This window comes from Engystomops pustulosus, chromosome 8, assembly GCF_040894005.1.
Source record: "Engystomops pustulosus chromosome 8, aEngPut4.maternal, whole genome shotgun sequence".
In the NCBI taxonomy this organism is placed as follows: domain Eukaryota; kingdom Metazoa; phylum Chordata; class Amphibia; order Anura; family Leptodactylidae; genus Engystomops; species Engystomops pustulosus.
The window spans coordinates 45,083,908-45,103,483 of NC_092418.1; the positions used below are offsets into that span (position 1 = coordinate 45,083,908).

Here is a 19,576-nt window from a genome sequence, read left to right on the forward strand (position 1 = left end):
TTTCATATGATGTGGAGAACTCCTACAGCACACTTATAGGTACCAGCGGGTGGAGAGAGCCTGCATCTGCCTCTTCAGACATGTCTTTGACGGCAGGGAACGTAACACACGGCGGTAAAGTGTACCCAGAACATACACTTCAAATTGAGACCTCAGAATAAAATAACTTCTGGGGAGCCCATCCCCATGTTGAAGGCCGCAGCCAGCGTTCACGCTCCGAGCTCTGGAACGTCACTTCCGGACATGCCAGAAATCGTCACCATGACTCTGGAGTATGATTTAAGGTGCACGGAGCGCCTCCGCTTCCCCTTAGGTGCTGGATGCCCGCGGTAAGCGGTAACCGGATCACATGGGGAGGTCCAGGGAGAGCCAGAGATGCCCGTGAAAAGTCCCGGTCGGCACATAAAATGTTATGCCTCTTAGAACATTGTGATGCAAAAACAAACAAATTTCTCAATATGCTGCAAAACAAGTCAACAATTAAAAGATAATTTATTTTTATGGTATGTTGTACAACCAACAATAAAAACCGTAAACCAGCATTAATGATTTTCTTTTCCTCAACAAGAGTTAATAAAATCTCATCAATTATGTATTTAAAACACCTAAACAATGTACTTGTGGTTCTCATACCGGATAAAAAAAGCCCCCATATGTCCACATTACAAAAAAATCTAAACATTTTATAATGTAAAATATGACAATGCAACTCTGCTCTAAATGGCACCTCCTTCCCTTCTATGCCCAGCCATGTGCCCATACAGAAGTTTACCAACACATATGTATCAGCATGCTCGGGAGAAATTGGGTATAAACTTTGTGGAACTTTTTGTCATTTAATCCGTTGTGAATTTTAAATCTTTGGACCAAAATGGATATATTGTCCAAAAAAATTACAAATTGTAAATTCAACCTCCATTTTGTTTTAACCCTTGTAAACACTTAAAAGGGTAAAAAGCTCCTTAACCCCTTAGCGCTCCGCGTCCAAAATATCGTACACTGAGTGCAGTGACTTAATGCTCAGTGACCAGTATATCAGATGCAAGCGCTGCTTACATTTTGGACGTCATCCTGTCGTGATACAAGGTGACACCTTGGTAGTGGGTGTCGGCATCGCCTCCGATGACATCACAGGACCAGTCTGATTGGTCCTGTGGCGTCGAAAGCCGCAATCAGCCAATCAATACTGATTGGCCAATGACAGCGATCTGTGGCATTGGGGTGCAGATCTTACTAGCCCGTAACATCGCCATTTTGTGTTTGGTGGTGTTGGAGAGAGTTGTGCTAGTGATCTGCCCCTTTACTGTACCCTAAAACACACAAAGACCCCCCCACCTTTGTACATTTTCCCTTTCCCCCACAATTGCACTTTTAAGTGTGATCTGTTAGGAGTTGTAGTAGCAGCTTGTAGTAGTAGTAGCGTGGTGGAGTCGTCGTTCTGTGGAGGAGGAGTAATAGCGTGGAGGAGTCGTCATTCTGTGGTGGAGTAGTAGTAGCGTGGAGGAGTAGTAGTAGCGTGGAGTAGGCGTTTTGTGGAGGAGTAGGAGTAGTGTGAAGGAGTAGGGGTTGTGTGGAGAGGCAGGCATGGAGGAGTATGAGGAGTGTGGAAGCGTGTCCATTTTATTTGTCAACCTTGTCTTCACAAAGCGACTCTGAGGAACCCGAGAAGGTGCTTTCGCAGTAGTGCTTAAAAGAGTCCAGGACTTCTGCTGAAGTGCCCGGGACTTCTGACCCCACCTGGGTGACTCCCAGTAACTTTGACCCTCAGGTCCCTGATTTTGAGGCCAGTCCTGAAATACACAGAGACAAGGCAGGCCTCGGACCAGTGGACTGTTTAGAGTTTTTTTTTAAGTGAGGACCTAATTGGTCTGATAGTAACACAGACCAATCTCTACGCTGCATAGTATAAGGCCCTAAACCACACTTCTTTTTATGTGCAACCCCATAGGTGGACCCCTGTCAGTTCAGCAGAGATGGAGAAGTATTGGGGCATAGTACTTCTTATGGGACTTGTCAAAAAGCCCACTATCAGGAACTATTGGAGCACAGACATACTGTACCACACCCCGATGTTCTGCATGGCAATGAATAGGATGCGCTTTGAAGCCATTCATAGTTTTTTGCATTTTGCCGACAATGCACGGTGCCCACCAAGAGATGACCCCAGATATGATAGATTTTATAGGGTCTGGCCAATATCAGACTGAGAGCCCGATTTATGGAAGTGTATACTCCAAAGAGGCACATATTGATAGATGAGGCCCTGGTACATTTCAAAGGGAGACTTTAGTACCACCGGAACCTGCCCAATAAGAGGGTACTCTTTTAGGTTCAAGGTATATGGAGCGAAGGACTCTAGAATAGTTTTGTTATGTAGATATATGTAATCGACAAATTTGTAACCTTTGTAACCATCACTGGATCATGTTTCTTATTTCATGTCATTTTTTTTCACGTTTTTATATATATTTCATTAAATAAAATTGGACATTTTATTAGAGCTGCCTGCATGGCCCTTTGTTTTCTTTAGATAGGTTGACATGTTTATTCATGTGCAGCATTTGGTAATTTCTTTGCCCATTGGTTGCTTAATAGGAATTAACATTTTTATACTAGTACTACCCTCTTCAAGTGCCTCGCTTCCAGACAAACTGTGGCATGCGGCACTGTTAAGAAAATCAGAGGGATCTCCCAAAGTCGCTGCTAGGGGAAAAGCTCAAGAGGCACGAGAGCCGAGCACTATGCAGCGACTCAGTATTGTGTGTTAGGTACAAGGACAAGAGGGACGTCCTTGTACTAATAACAATACATAGGCACACCACCACCCCTGCCCCTGTACGAGGTACAAGTGCAGAAGCCCCCAAGCCAAACTGTATTCTGGATTATAAGAATATTATAGGTACATGGGAGGGGTTGCACCAGGTGCTTCAGACATATAACATCATGCGGAAGTCGAGGGTGTGGTACAAGAAGCTGGCAGCGCACATCATGCACATAGCACTGTACAATGCTTACATGCTACATCGATGTGCAGGCCAGATGGGAACTTTCCTGGAATTTCAAGAGGTGGTAGTCAAGCAGTTGATTTTTAGAGACCTGGAAGGGGGGAGTGCTAGTACATGCATTGTACCAGGGCAACACTTTCCAGAAGTTCCTCAAACAGACAGCAAGGGAAGGGCACAGAAGAGGTGCATGGTGTGCTCCAAAAGGGGAATAAAAAAACCCCCACACCATATACCAGAGCTTGACACATGCCCCGAGAAACCATGATTATGCATGAAAGATTGTTTCAGGGTTTATCACACGTCCCTGGATATATAATTGTACCGTGACCAATGTACTCTCACACAGCTTATACCAGTGGTCCCCAAACTACGGCCCGCGGACCGTTTTTATCCAGCCCCCGCCACATCCAGGGCTTGGAGCGCCAGCGGCTCCTGCTGAGGCCCCCAGCAGGTCTCCGCAGGAGCACTGTTATAGTGCTTGATGCGGCCGATGTGGCAGCTCGAGCACTATTACTGCAGGTGGAGCAATGTGCCCGGAAGACAACCCCAGCGCACATTGCTCCTTGAACCTGGATGCGCGTCATCACGCGGCCGTGCACCCCTTCCTGTCCGGCAGCAGCCAGAAGAAAGAAGACGCAGGAGCCACTGCCAGAGGTGAGTATAGGTTTTTTTTTTTTTTAACCAGCAGCAAACAGAGGGGCATCAGAAAATAATTAATGATGCAGGGGGGGGGCATCAGAGAATAATTAATGATGCGGGGGGGGGGGGGGCATCTGAAAATAATTAATGGTGGAGGGGCATCAGAAAATAATTCATGATGGAGGGGCATCAGAAAATAATTCATGATGGAGGGGCAGCATAGGAAATAATTAATGGTGGGGGCAGCATAGGAAATAATTTTTGATGGAGGGACAGTATTGGAAAAAATTAATGGAGGAGCAGCATATGAAATAATTAATGGTGGGGGGCAGCATAGGAAATAATTAATGGTGGGGGCAGCATAGGAAATAATTAATGGTGGGGGGCAGCATAGGAAATAATTAATTATGAGGGGCAGTCTAGTACAGGCAGTCCCCTACTTAAGGACACCCAACTTACAGACAACCCATAGTTACAGACAGACCCATCTGACCTCTGGTGAAGCTTTCTGAATGCTTTACTATAGTCCCAGACTGCAATGATCAGCTGTAAGGTGTCTGCAATGAAGCTTCATTGATAATCCTGGGTCCCACTACAGCAAAAAATGTTTAGATTTCAATTGTCACTGGGGCCAAAAAAAAATTTAGTCTGGATCTACAATTATAAAATATACAGTTTCCACTTACATACAAATTCAACTTAAGAACAAAGTAAAAAGTTTGGGGACCCCTGGCTTATACGTACATCATTCCGGCTGAGATTAAGCCGGAATGGATAATGGATATTTTGTACTATGCATTATCCATTATGGGGGTTAAAATGCTCACTACACCATTAGATTAATTCATGGAGGGTCAGTTCTCAGGGGTTTCTACTGTACTGGACCCTAAGGGCATCTAGATATGTTTTATGATGCCAAAAAAAAATTTGAAATGTCTGTGCTCCAAATACCATTCTCTTCCAAGCACTGCCGTGTCTTGTAGCCTATTGCCATACATGGGGTTTTACCATACCTATAATATCCCGGAGAATGTTTTAGGGGTTGTTTGTCTCCAGTGCCATGAGTTGGGCTGTTTTTATTTGTCACTACAATGGCACATTTGAGAAGACAATGCAATTTTTACATGGACCCATTCAGTTTGTATCACCTTTGGGCCAGCATCTCAGGGGTTAAAATGCTCATCCAACCCTAGATTAATTCCTTGAGACGTGCCCTTTCCAAAAATGGTGTAACTACTCTGGGGGTTTTATTGTACTGGTACCTCAGGGGCACCCCAACACCAGTCTAGCAAAAAGGGTGCTCCAAAAGCTAAATTTTGCTTGTCCCTTCTCAGTTCTGCCACGTGCCCAGCCTGTGAATTATTGGCACATGTGTGGTATTGCCGTACTCGAAACAACCTGCAGAATGATTTTTGGGGTGTCTATAGTGGCATGGGTTGGGCACAATATATTAGGCACTAAAATGACATTTGTGAGATAAAAACGCAATTTTTACTCTGCACCATTTACCGTATATACTCGTGTATAAGCCGAGTTTTTCAGCACAAAAAATGTACTGAAAAGCGTCCCCTCGGCTTACACACGAGCCAATACACGAGCCAAAAAATATTTTAAAAATAATAAACTTATATACTCCCCTCCGGTGGCCCCGACGTGCAGCGCTGCTCCCCCGATGTCCGCGTGGGTCCTCTTCTGGCTTCTGCGCCCGTCTTCTATAACCTCGTGCCGGGCGCCACCATGTTTTTCCCACAGGCGGCGCCTAGTATGACGTCAGCAGCGGCGCATCATACTAGGCGCCGTCCGGGGGAGAACAATGGCGGCGCCCAGCAGAAGAAAGAAGACGGGCGCGGAAGCCAGAAGAGTTTTTAACGCTGGGCAGTGCTGTATACTACTGGGGGCAGTGCTGTAAACTGCAGGGGGCAGTGCTGTATACTACTGGGGGCAGTGCTGTATACTACAGGGGGCAGTGCTGTATACTACAGGGGGCAGTGCTGTATACTACTGGGGGCAGTGCTGTATACTACTGGGGGCAGTGCTGTATACTACTGGGGGCAGTGCTGTATACTACTGGGGGCAGTGCTGTATACTACTGGGGGCAGTGCTGTAAACTGCAGGGGGCAGTGCTGTATACTACTGGGGGCAGTGCTGTATACTACAGGGGGCAGTGCTGTATACTACAGGGGGCAGTGCTGTATACTACAGGGGGCAGTGCTGTATACTACTGGGGGCAGTGCTGTATACTACTGGGGGCAGTGCTGTATACTACTGGGGGCAGTGCTGTATACTACTGGGGGCAGTGCTGTATACTACTGGGGGCAGTGCTGTATACTACTAGGGGCAGTGCTGTATACTACTAGGGGCAGTGCTGTATACTACTAGGGGCAGTGCTGTATACTACTGGTGGCAGTGCTGGCAGCGACCAATGAATTTCCCACCCTCGGCTTATACTCGAGTCAATAGGTTTTTCCAGTTTTTGATGGTAAAATTAGGGGTCTCGGCTTATACTCGAGTATATACGGTACTTTGCATTAATTTTGACCAGCATGTTGGGGGTGAAAATGCTCACCACAACCCCAGATAAATTCTTTGAGTGGTCTAGTTTCCTAAATGGTGACATCTTTGGGGGTTTTCTATTGTACTGTTACTTCAGGGGCTCTTCAAGTACACTGTGGCACCACAAAACATTTGCAGCAAAATCGGCCTCCCAAAAATCCAATAGCACTAACTCTGTTCTGGACATCGCTGTGCGACGAATCAGCAGCTGACATCCACATGTCTGGTATTGCTGTACTCGGAAGAAGCAGGGCAAAAATTTTGGGATGTATATTTACCTCAAATTCCTTCTGAATGTGTTAAATTTTAGGGTTAAATGAGAATAATCTTATTCAAAAATGGAAATTTCTAAATTTCCAATCCATTTTTGTTTGCTTCCAGAGAAAGAATTAAATGGTTAAATGACTTTTCAAATGCCGACTGGAATAGTTTGAGATGTTAGGTTCATAAAATGGTGTTACTTGTGGGGGTTTATAGTAATAATGTTTATTTATATAGTGCCATCAAATTCCATAGCACTTTAAAATTAAAGTACACAAGCCTTTATTGGGGCTTCCAAACTGAATTGGTTCAAGCATTTATCAAATCTCTTGAATTTCTTACTACTTAATCTTGAAACCTTTTCACATCCGTAAAAAAAAGTAAACGCAAAACGAATTAAGGAAATAAAAAGAAGACCAATGGCAAAAGATTTCTACAAAAAAAAAAAAGTAGTATGACCGTGTCTAAAAAGTAGAACATTTGTAATTGTAATTTGTAATAAAATTGCAATTTGTTTCCGATTTTTCTTAAATTAATGAATTTTTACCCACCAAAAAAGAAACTGATCACTGAAATGATACCACTAACAAACTACAATGTCTCGTGAGAAAACAATCTCAAAATCACAGGGATATCTTAGTGTTGAAAAGTAATTACCACAGGAAGATACGGTGGTCAATTTTTAAAAAAAAAGGGTCTGAGCCTTAACGTACAGACAGGCTGCGTCCTTAAGGGGTTAACGTTGGTTTCTCATACATTGAAGTGTGTAGTTTCTATATTGGGACAATGTATGGGGTTTTACCATTTCAAAGTCACTTAAAAACTGAGCAGGTGCCTGTAAATATAGGTTTTGGTGATTTTCATAAAAATTAAAAAAATTGCTCCCACATTTCTAAGCCCCATAACATTCTACAAAAATGAGAGGATGCATAAAAAGCCATCCCAACATAAAGCAGACTTCAGGTGAATACCTTATACAAGACAAGTTTTTCTGTGTGCTGAAAAACTTCACCTCGGCTTATACTTGAGAAACAACAAACACTGTACTCGCCTTCCGATGCCCCCCTCCCAGGCAGGTCCTCCTCTTTACCGCAATGCTCCGGCATCGGCTCTGTGTCCGTGCTGTCCGTCGCAGGGATCTTGACGTCAGCCGCACAGCACACAATATGATGTCAGCGAGTGACTGACATCACGAACGCTGTGATGGACCGTGCGGGACACGGAGGCCATGGCGCAGCATCGCGGTATAGAAGAGGACCTGCCGGGGGGCGTTGGAGGGCGAGTACAGTGTTTGTTTTTTTTCCCCTACAAGAATTATATTGCGGCAGGGGCTGGGCAGGCTGCACACTACAGGGGCAGGCTATAAACTTGGAGGCTGTGACCAATGCATTTCCCACCCTCGGCTTATACTGGAGTCAATAGGTTTTTCCAGGTTTTTGCGTAAAAATTACCGGGTCGGCTTATACTCCAGTATATACGGTATTAGTTATGAAGTTATTTGGGTGCTATGACGGTCTACCTGAAAAAAAAAAAAAATAGAACTAATTTTTTTGCCAACGGTCAATTTTTTTTTCATAATTAAATGCAAAAGATATCATCCAACAAACAAACAAAAAATTACCTGGATATGTTAAAGCATTTGAAGGTTAAAACCACTTAGAGACACAGGGCAGATTTATTTAAAAAAAATCAGCTTGGTCCGGAAGCCCTAAAGTGGCTTGGTCCTTAAATGGTTAATAGGTTTCTGACATGTATGCCGTTCCTCCTGCCCTTCTCTATATCTTAAGGGTTCATTCCTAGATCAAAAATGTAATTCTACAAGAAAGCTGCAGCAGTACACGGCCAGAAATACAAAATTATAAAACATTTATTTTTAACATGCTAGAAAAAATCCTTTCAATGTGAAGCAATAAAAGTGGATATAATCAAAATCAGTTGTGAAGGATCTGCCAGCAGACATCAGCACTGTTCATTACATCCATCACGGAGGTTGTCACTGGATGCATGGAGTCTATAAGAAAAAGTTAAAAAAAAATATATGATTGGAAAGGGGTCTTATACAACCCAAAATGTGTTGTCTTTTCAGAGATGTTCACTTTTTGCCCCAATACATGTAATCAACCTGTAAACACTGGACAGAAAAGTCTGTTTTATCAAGGCCCTTGAGGGCTGCATTGCCGGTTACTAGGAAATACCATGGGGAGACAGAAGTACAGTGGGGACAGAAAGTATTCAGACACCTTTGCATTTTTCACTCTTTGTGGAGATTTATCATTAGGCAGGATTTTTGTCAGGCACCTGAGGTAATGGACCCACTGGACCGGGTTGGACTTGCTGTGGCGTGGTACCACCAGGTTTCTCCATAGGCACGACTTTGTCCGCTGCGGAGGCCAAGGAGAGGTGCAGAATTGTGAGGCAGAGACGTGAAGCATGGGATCAGAGTTGGGGACGTAGCAGAAGATCAGGACAGGAAGCACAAGAGCGAAGTCAGGAATGGGATCGAGGTCACAATGGGAAATCACAATAAACGCAGAGGACATAGGGAACAAGCTTTCTCTAAGGCATGAAGATCTCTGCAGGGGACACAGGAAGGGGCTGGCTATTTAACAGAAGCCATTCAGGATGACAGGCTTCAGAAGGGAGACGTGGAAGGAGTTTGGGACAGCTTATAGGCCACGGGGTTGATGCGTTTCAGCACCTCAAATGGAGCCAGATAGCGAGGACCAAGCTTGTAGCTGGGAATCTTCAGCCGGACATATCTAGAAGGCAGCCACACCTTATCACCTGTAGAGAAGACCTGCATCTCTTGTCGGCCTTGGGTTTGGTGCAGGCGGACACCCAAAGTAGAGGCCGCAATGTTTGCTCCCAGATGGACTTGAGGTCTTGAACCAATTCATACACAGCAGGAAAATCATAAAGCACAGAGGAAGAGGTGGGCGTGGATGTCGTCCAAAGACAACAAAGAGGGGAGCGGCACCGTCAGATTCAGAGTCCAGAAAATTATATGAAAATTCTGCCCAAGGTAAGAGAGAAGGACAAATCATCCTGATGAGCAGAGAAAGTGTCATAGATAGCAGCCCAAAGTCTGGTTGGCCTTCTTTACTGCCTATCATCCGCAGACTAAAGGGCAAGTGGAGAAGGCCAACCAGACTCTGGGCTGCTCTGGCCTTCTCCACTTGCCCTTTAGTCTGCGGATGATAGGCAGTAGAGAAGTCCAGCTTAACTTGCAGTTGGCTGCACAAGGAACGCCAGAACCTGGAAACAAACTGGACCCCATGGTCCGAGACAATGTGCAGGGGGAGTCCATGAAGCCGGAAGATGTGGAGGAAGAACAGTATGGCAAAATGAGGAGAAGAGGGTAGACCAGGCAGGGGGATCAAGTGGGACATCTTAGAAAACCGATCCGTTACCACCCAGATGACTGTATTACCGGAAGAAGATGGGAGATCCTTAATAAAGTCAATGGCTATGTAAGTCCACAGGCTAATGGGCATCAGCAACAGCAAGAGCAGACCTACTGGCTCCAGACATGACGACTTGTTACGCCGCTGGAACCCAGAGAGGTGAGTGGGGCAGAGGGGCACACGGGGGCGCCTGAGACCCGAGACAATTTTGTGCAGATGCCTACCTGTTAGATTTACAGGTTTCCAACAGTCTGATTTATAATGCAGTGTCAAATACCTTCTGATGCGAGTATCAGCTGTGCGTGCTGTGTGCAAATAGACTGCACCAATCATCTGCTCAATTTCTGCCTTTTTGCAATGTTTTTGCACAGGAAATTCGCAGATACCTCAAAACCTAAAATTGAGCAAGAACTTTAAAATTGGATATCGCAGCAAACACTTACTGGTAACACCCGCGATCGGTGCTAGCACCTTTCAAAGGTCTTGACACGTCCATCGTCGCCGGCAAAGCTTTGCCGGCGGCTTCAAAAAGATGGTGGTGCCGTTGATGTTATCGGGGCGTTGATCGGTTGCCATGACAGCCTCGGATCTTCCCAAGGCTGTCTTGTTTTAACCCATTCATCACAATGTGCAATTCCGAACCCATTGTATCTAACCCGCAGCAATGTTCATGTGCATATACATATTCATCTGTATATTCCGTAGTGCTTTACCAACTATAGCGGACATATACAAATAAAATGAGACATTCCAATAAAAATATAGTCATACAGAAACAACAGGAATAACGGCCCTGCTCTAAATCATATCCACGGATATGACTGTAAAGCAGTGTCTCACAGGATTCTGATAGGTTGCTATGGGCAGCTGCTATATTTCCCCATAGTGGCACTCGCTCTTATGAGTGACCATTAATTAGAATGGACAAGACAAAGAACTTGGGTAATGCTTGCCAGATGTTGGCTATATGAAATCACTTGAAGATCATTAGCTGACCACGCGTTAATGCAACCAATGTATAAGGTTAACCCATCCAATCAGGATGAGACATGCATGCATAGCCCTTCATTATTCATTAAAATGTATATGGGGAGCGTGGGGCCCTCCCACCTATGAGCGTTTTCTACAAGGTATTTTTAATGTGCAAATGCTCCCAGTCGGGCGTAAATAAATCTTACTGTTCCTTACGACTACATCTCTCTAAGTGGTTTACTAAAACAAAGCAACCCATGCTGCGTCAGTCTGGTCAGGGGACAGGGAGGGGGGCGGGTGCATGATGCTAGATCATTGTAACTGCCTATTTTGCTATTTCAGCACAGAAAATATGGACAAAGATGATTTTCTTGTATAAATAGAATCTAAAAACCTTATATACAGCTATAATGTATACACTTGTATTACTGAAAATATCATACTCCTCCTCAGCTAAAAGTACTCCTTAAAAATAGTAAGAGGATTATTATAACCCTTCTAGAAAAATGTTAGTGCGACCTCTGACAGATATTGTCTTCAGGGAGCCCAGAAGTCACTTACCAGATAATTACTTCTTTTTCAGCTTCTTCACAAACACCACTTCATCTCGGTTTTTAATGCCGTACCTGTAATACATTGTACACTACAGTGAATGGGAATGGTAGCCGCATAAAAATCTTCTGGTGGTCCAGAAATCCTATGAATGGACCCGAAATGTAGTTTTTCAACAGATCTCATAACTGCTAAAAGATTTGAAAGTGATATTACGATTTCATGGGAAGTCAATAAGATTCACTACAAAGGAAGGATCTGTAGCCCAATCACTGTGAATACGGAGATTAAGGGACCGAGAAGGGAATGACCAAGTGATCTGCCAGCCCTGTCATCAGAGCCGGATTATAGGCGGGGCTCCCGGGGCTCGAGCCCAGGGGCCCCCACCATCTTGCCCCCCCCCTCTTCCCGCAGGGGGCCCCACCGGCTGACAACGTCTGCCGACACAGGCATTGAGTTACAGCTTGGTCGGGACCCCATAGTTTGATTGGCATCGGCACCGCACACTGCCGCTGATGCTTCCTTACAGCTCAGCTGTGAGCTGAATGTTGCGCAGCGGCGACTCTGCAAAGCATCGCAATCACTCACACTGTGCCAAGTCGCATCTATGGCCACTCGCTCCGTTCCTAGTACTGTCAGCTGTGAGTGAATGTAACTCTAAATGCTTGCTGCAGAGTATCGCTCCCTTCTAGCAGCAGAGGACTGGTGATTGTATCACTGCGCCTGTATGTCAGCTACACAGGTCACGCAATTTACGTCTTTGCACGACCTGTGTAGCGTGGAGGAGTGTCAGCGCGTACTGTGTGCTGCACTATGTGCTGCGCTCCTGTGCGCGGGCCCGGCTCCAGGCTGAATGGCAGAACCCAGGACCCCAGGAAGATTTACAGCGTGGAGAAGGCCAGAGGTGACAGCAGCTTTAAAAATAGGGTAATGTATTAAATAACCTCTGCTGCCCTATTGTTTATGTTATCTTTCTCTGTGAAACTTTAAGTGTAGGTGGGGGAGGGGGCACTGCTGGGGAAGGTGAGGGACTCACTATTTGTAAATTAAAACTACAGTAGAGATTATTAGGAGGGCTGGGGCACTTATTATTCAAATACTAATTAAAGTGAACACTTTATTGTGTAGTATTAGGTGGTCACTAGATCTATTGTTATTAACTCCTTCACTCCCCAACTAAAAAATCTATAACTTTTTTTATTTTTCCGTGTACCGAGCTCTGCGAGTGCTTGTTTTCTACATAACAAATTGCACTTCATAGTGATGGTATTTATTATTCCATGCCGTGCACTGGGAAGCAAGAAAAAATGCAGTGAAATTGGTGAAAAAATGCTTTTATGCCGTTTTCTATTCGGCTTGGTTTTTAAGGCTTTCACTGTGCGCCCCAAATGACTAATTTCTTTTATTCTTTGGCTCAGTACGGTCACAGCGATACTAAATTTAGTGTGTTTATTGTGTTTTAATACATTAAAAAAAATTAAAACCTTCTGTACAAAAAGAAAGTTCTCTGTTTCACTATATACAGGTGCTAATAAATTTTTCTTACTTCGGTGTATGGAGATGTGTGAAATGTGAATTTTTGCGGGATAAGCTTATGTTTTCTTTGCTACCATTTTGGGGACTGTATGACCTTCTGATCACTTGTCATATTTTTTTATGTTGCAAAATGGCCAAAAAATTGGCTTTTCATACAGTTGGGCGCTATTTTGCATTACTGGGTTAAACGCGAGATTAACAGTTATTATATTTTGATAGATCAGACATTTTGAGATTCGGGGAAAACTAACATGTTTATGATTTTTACTGTTTATTTTTATATCCGTTCTAAGGAAAGGTTGTGATTTCAATTTTAATTTTTTTTATTTTTAATAAAAAATTTTTAACTATTTTATATATCACTAGGTTATCTGATCCTACCATACACTACAATATTACAGTATGGCAGCATATGTGGGGAGCTGAATGTATTATAGTAAATTAAAGGGGGCAATGTAAATATCATTAATTTAGTACACACATCCTAAGGAACAGTGTGGTCAGTTGTGGTGTGAGGGGTATATATTATATTATTTCGGAGCACAGTGTTATTCAGGTTACACTATAGTGTAAGTGACTGTAGTGTCTTTAGGATCATAGACTACATCGACTACAGGCGACTACATCTGAGTGTGATTCTTCATCGACAAGTGACGGCCTGGAGAATCTTTATGCACGTCTATACCTGATGGAGCAGATCATCACCTGTGAGTTGCCAAATGTCACTTTTGACAACCCTGTACACGAGGTAGCAGCAGAAGTCCTGTGGAAGGAAAGATAAGGAGACCCGGCATAGCATTCCTGCATATAATATGGTGCCATGGGGTGCAGCAGCCATGGGGATAAATTACACAGGTCTGTTGCACCCCATTGGTCCATATTTTACAATGGCCTGCTGCAGCCTGACCTCCTATGTTTTATGACACAGGACTGCTGGCACTCTTTCTATGTGAAGTGTTGCAGCGGTCCTTTGTGTAATGCAATATCTTACACACCATATTTGTGTTATGCATATTGTATTCCTATAGTAGTTATACTCCTGTACATAGGAGGCAGCATTATAGTAGTTATATTCCTGTACATAGGAGGCAGTATTAAAGTAGTTATATTCCTGTACATAGGGGGCAGTGTTATAGTAGTTATATTCCTGTACATAGGGGGCAGTGTTATAGTAGTTATATTCTTGTACATAGGGGGCAGTATTATAGTAGTTATATTCCTGTACATAGGAGGCAGTATTATAGTAGTTATATTCCTGTACATAGGGGGCAGTGTTATAGTAGTTATATTCCTGTACATAGGGGGCAGTGTTATAGTAGTTATATTCCTGTACATAGGGGGCAGTATTATAGTAGTTATATTCCTGTACATAGGGAGCAGTATTATAGTAGTTATATTCCTGTACATAGGGGGCAGTATTATAGTAGTTATATTCCTGTACATAGGGGGCAGTGTTATAGTAGTTATATTCTTGTACATAGGGGCAGTATTATAGTAGTTATATTCTTGTACATAGGAGGCAGTATTATAGTAGTTATATTCTTATACATAGGGGGCAGTGTTATAGTAGTTATATTCTTGTACATAGGAGGCAGTATTATAGTAGTTATATTCCTGTACATAGGGGGCAGTGTTATAGTAGTTATATTCTTGTACGTAGGGGGCAGTATTATAGTAGTTATATTCCTGTACATAGGGGGCAGTATTATAGTAGTTATATTCCTGTACATAGGGAGCAGTATTATAGTAGTTATATTCCTGTACATAGGGGGCAGTATTATAGTAGTTATATTCCTGTACATAGGGAGCAGTATTATAGTAGTTATATTCCTGTACATAGGGGGCAGTATTATAGTAGTTATATTCCTGTACATAGGGGGCAGTATTATAGTAGTTATATTCTTGTACATAGGGGCAGTATTATAGTAGTTATATTCTTGTACATAGGAGGCAGTATTATAGTAGTTATATTCTTGTACATAGGGAGCAGTATTATAGTAGTTATATTCTTGTACATAGGAGGCAGTATTATAGTAGTTATATTCTTGTACATAGGGAGCAGTATTATAGTAGTTATATTCTTGTACATAGGGGCAGTATTATAGTAGTTATATTCTTGTACATAGGGGGCAGTATTATAATAGTTATATTCATGTACATAGGGGCAGTATTATAGTAGTTATATTCTTGTACATAGGGGGCAGTATTATAGTAGTTATATTCATGTACATAGGGGCAGTATTATAGTAGTTATATTCTTGTACATAGGGGGCAGTATTATAATAGTTATATTCTTGTACATAGGGGGCAGTATTATAGTAGTTATATTCTTGTACATAGGGAGCAGTATTATAGTAGTTATATTCTTGTACATAGGGGCAGTATTATAGTAGTTATATTCTTGTACATAGGGGGCAGTATTATAGTAGTTATATTCATGTACATAGGGGCAGTATTATAGTAGTTATATTCTTGTACATAGGGGGCAGTATTATAATAGTTATATTCTTGTACATAGGGGGCAGTATTATAGTAGTTATATTCCTGTACATAGGGGGCAGTATTATAGTAGTTATATTCCTGTACATAGGGGGCAGTATTATAGTAGTTATATTCCTGTACATAGGGGGCAGTATTATAGTAGTTATATTCCTGTACATAGGGGGCAGTATTATAGTAGTTATATTCCTGTACATAGGGGGCAGTATTATAGTAGTTATATTCCTGTACATAGGGGGCAGTATTATAGTAGTTATATTCCTGTACATAGGGGGCAGTATTATAGTAGTTATATTCCTGTACATAGGGGGCAGTATTATAGTAGTTATATTCTTGTACATAGGGGGCAGTATTATAGTAGTTATATTCTTGCACATAGGGGGCAGTATTATAGTAGTTATATCCTTGTACATAGGGGCAGTATTATAGTAGTTATATTCTTATACATAGGAGTAGTATTATAGTACTGTGATTGGCAACCCCTTGGTCCTGACTCCGCCCTGTACCTATCCTAACCAGTCAAGTTTAAGTCAATCAGTGTTAGATTGCTTCATAGAGATCACTCAGCCCACCTTCTCCTCCCACCGAGTGGTCTGTGAGCTTACTGTGAGAGGAGAAGTTGAGTACCAAGCAATGTAACTAGTAAAAAAATCTAAAAAAAACACATGGCCCTCTCCATGCTACCTATAACTCAGGGCCCCTACCTCCCCCAAATAAAGAAGGTGCTCACTTATGGGTGGCATAACTATGTTTACAAGTTTGGGATGGTCAGCCGATTGCATACGCTTGCAATTGCAATCAGCTTCCAGTTTCATGTATTGTCTAAATGCAAGACACTGTGTGCATAAGCGATCGGCTGCGGCATCGCCCAGTGCATTTTGATTCCAATAAAAAACTGAATCAAAACTCAAATATGTGACAGCACCCTTAGGCCTCCACCAGGATTTGCGCCCAGGGGCCCCCACCAACCTTAATCCGGCCCTGCCTGTCATACACTTATTAATATCCCATAGAGAGGCATCACTGGAATTTTTGCATTTCTATTTTTTGCTCCCCTTCTGTGTTTCTGTGTACTGAGCTTTATGAGAGAAAATTGCACTTCCTAGCAGTATTTAACCCCTTACCGACATTGGACATACTACTTCGTCACGGGCAGCAGGGACTGATTATTATAACCAACATCCTCCAATCGCGGCTGTTAACCCCTTACACGCCACGGTCACCCATGACTGGGGCGTGTAAGGGCTATATGATTTGGACCCCCACCACCCGTGGTGCTTACCAGGGGGCAAGGGGGCCGTGTTTCCGTTGGCAGCTCAGGGGTCTGTTAGTGCCCCGGCTGTTTTGCATATTCTAAACCACGGCATTCTGGAACATAATAAAAGTGGTTCATAGCCCCTGATGACATAACAACTGTATGAGTACTAATGGTCTAATGTCGGGCAACCTGATGGCAGATGTCCTTTAAACTTTCATTCATTATTTTTTATTTATTTATTTTTGCAGACTGCCTATGGTTCTTTAACCCTAGGGGCTGTGATTGTTTCTACCATATATCACATATATGGTGGATTTTATGAAGATCTGTTGCAGTGTTCCACCGAATCACTCTAACAAATCTTCATAGAATCTCTAGCCTGTCATGGAGTCATTGGGCAGTGACGTTGCCGCCAAAATCGTGGCATGCAAGATTGATATGTAGCTGGCGGCTTTGCCTGTAGCATTTAACAGGTTAACACCAGCAATCGGTGCCAGTAGCAATCAATTGTGTTTCTGCTGTGTGTATGACACCCAGTAAGTTTGAGGAGAGCTCAGCCCCTGAGTGTTGTGCAACTTACTCTCGAAGACTTTTCTCATCGTTTTCAAGCTTCTCCCCAGAAAAGGACAACTGGTAGGTTTTCCAGACGTATTTCCTAGTATTCAGAAATTCTGCATCAGTCGTCACATTACTACAGGTTACCCTACAACCAATGTATAATAACCTCACCAGCTAATGTGCTGTATCCCTCCTTCCCTCTGGTGCTTCAGCTGGACATATCGCTGAATGGCTCTTTTTAAATCAAGAACGGTGGCATTCTGGACAACAACCACAGCTGGGAGAAAATATTCTGTATCAATGTAACATACCGTACAATCATATGATGTCATTATGGTCTCTACACAACAGGAATTTACCTCAGTGTCACCAGCAGATGGCGATATAGTACAGTTATAGCACAAGTAAGTGATCTGCATCAGGTCAGACCAAGAAATCTGGTGTAATGTGCCCCAAAAACCATCTAACAAGCCCGAAACTAAAGTTAACAAGTGTTTTAGAAACTTTTACAACTTGTGCATCACAAGACTAAATCCTGATGGTGTTACATGATGCCCTCTAGTGGAGAGTCCTTTCACTACAGGCTGTATAGCTTTTCTTCCATCATAAAATAATATTCCAAAACAAGATAATGTGGTAAGTGGCTGTAGCTTGTGCAACATGAGCTCTACCAATGGTGGAAGTACAGCGTCTTTAGCCTTACACAAGGCAGTCTGAGCTGTCTGCATTTACACAATGTATAATACTCACGCATCACTTCCATGTCAGCCTTACAAACGCGGACAGTCATTGCTTGACCAAATTCCAGTGCAATTTGAGAATTTATTTCTTCTAATGTAACCTGTAATAAAAGGATAATCACCCTGATATACATATACTGGATAAGGTAAAAAGAGATTTGACAAATTGGTTGGAATCCAGCAGCCCCTAGTGGTCAAGAATATTTCAGGCCCACCTTTAAAAGGGCCTGTGATTTCAAGAAGTTTTCCAGAATCAGAAAAACTATCAAGGGCCCAACAGAAGAAGAGAGAGAAAAAAAGGAAAAGCACTTACCCCAGTCTGGTTGCTAGGTCACTCGAATGAAAGTTGCAGGGGGTCACTTGTCCTACTTCATCCAATGACTGGCCACTCGGACAAAGGACAACACTTCCGTTTTCCAGGGAACTTCACTTGCTGTGTCGCCCAATTATCCAGGGAGGCCAGTCATTAGAGGAATCGGGCCCCCAAAACTTCCCACATGAACCCATTTTCATGCAAATGTAACTGATCATAAAAATAAAGCACCATAAGCCAGTGACACTTACTCATAGATCCAGGCACTGTGACTGTGGTAATCCTCTTATATTTGTTATCTACAGCCTCCTTCCTTCTAAAAATCAACTTTTAAAATGATGCTAATGACATGCTCTGGGGGCACTACCAGTGCTGTTACACTATTTGAGGAGCACTTCCCCCTCTTTCATTGTGTGCTGTAAGTTCCTCTACTGCAGTGAGATTACATCAGGTAGAGGGATGGGTGAATTCTGACAGAGCAGGACGGAGGATTAGACAGTGTAACAGCCTGTGAAACTGCAGCATGTAGGGGCTATGGTAATTGCCTTTGTTATTCGGAGCCTATAGACTTTGTCCTTGTTGTTGGAATGCCTTTTTTGCAATAATGTCATCCTCTTTGATGGAGGCTAATAAAAGAGTGTTTAAAACAAAGTCTTGGTCCAGCTTAACTTCTTTATTTCAGCCTCTGTTCCAAATGGTCACTGGCTCTGAGTGGCGAGTGCGCTGGTGCCAGAATCTGACTTTACAAAGTGTCATGTGGGCAGTGTCTAGTACAGAGCCACCCATATGACACTTCTCCCTGCCCCGACCCTCACCTGTATGGGCAGGTCACATAGTAGCGGGTCCTGGACCAGCATGGCCAGCCCTTCCTGGAATATGTCTATGACCTCTGCGTGTGGCAGCTCCTCCTCCTCTTCTTCCTTGATTCCAGCTCCTGGATGGGGCAGATCAGTCTCATATTCTGTGTTGACATTTCCATCCATTTTCTGCAAAAAAAAAACCCAAAACATTTATGGACACAATTTTAATGACGCTTCTATGAATTCTGTCCAATGTGTCCTAATGCTCCGGTAGTGCAGGAGCCAGTGGTGTAGTATCGCACTCACCCGCTGCTGCAGGATTTCCCGGGCGCAATCATTAATCATCTAACTGTGGCCACTTCATAGAGACCCTAACACAGACAAGCGGAAGCGCATCCCTGACCATGACCTCAGGGCGGAAATACATCATCACTGGCGACTGCTGGCGGAACAGTCTCCCGGTTCATCGGACTGGCGCAAATGCGT

The 19,576-nt window shown here is 43.2% G+C and overlaps 1 protein-coding gene across 1 annotated transcript; it reads right to left on the reverse strand.

The window, feature by feature from the left end:
- Positions 1 to 8,303: 8,303 nt before the first annotated feature.
- Positions 8,304 to 19,548, reverse strand: SNRNP25 (small nuclear ribonucleoprotein U11/U12 subunit 25). The gene is made up of 7 exons (XM_072120798.1): positions 19,397 to 19,548; positions 19,106 to 19,276; positions 17,988 to 18,078; positions 17,409 to 17,514; positions 17,260 to 17,334; positions 11,396 to 11,460; positions 8,304 to 8,469 (listed from the first exon to the last, which is right to left on the reverse strand). The coding sequence occupies exons 1-6, from the start codon at positions 19,433 to 19,435 to the stop codon at positions 11,403 to 11,405; spliced, it is 540 nt and encodes a 179-aa protein (XP_071976899.1). The 5' UTR covers positions 19,436 to 19,548; the 3' UTR covers positions 8,304 to 8,469; positions 11,396 to 11,402.
- Between the last annotated feature and the right edge of the window lie 28 nt (positions 19,549 to 19,576).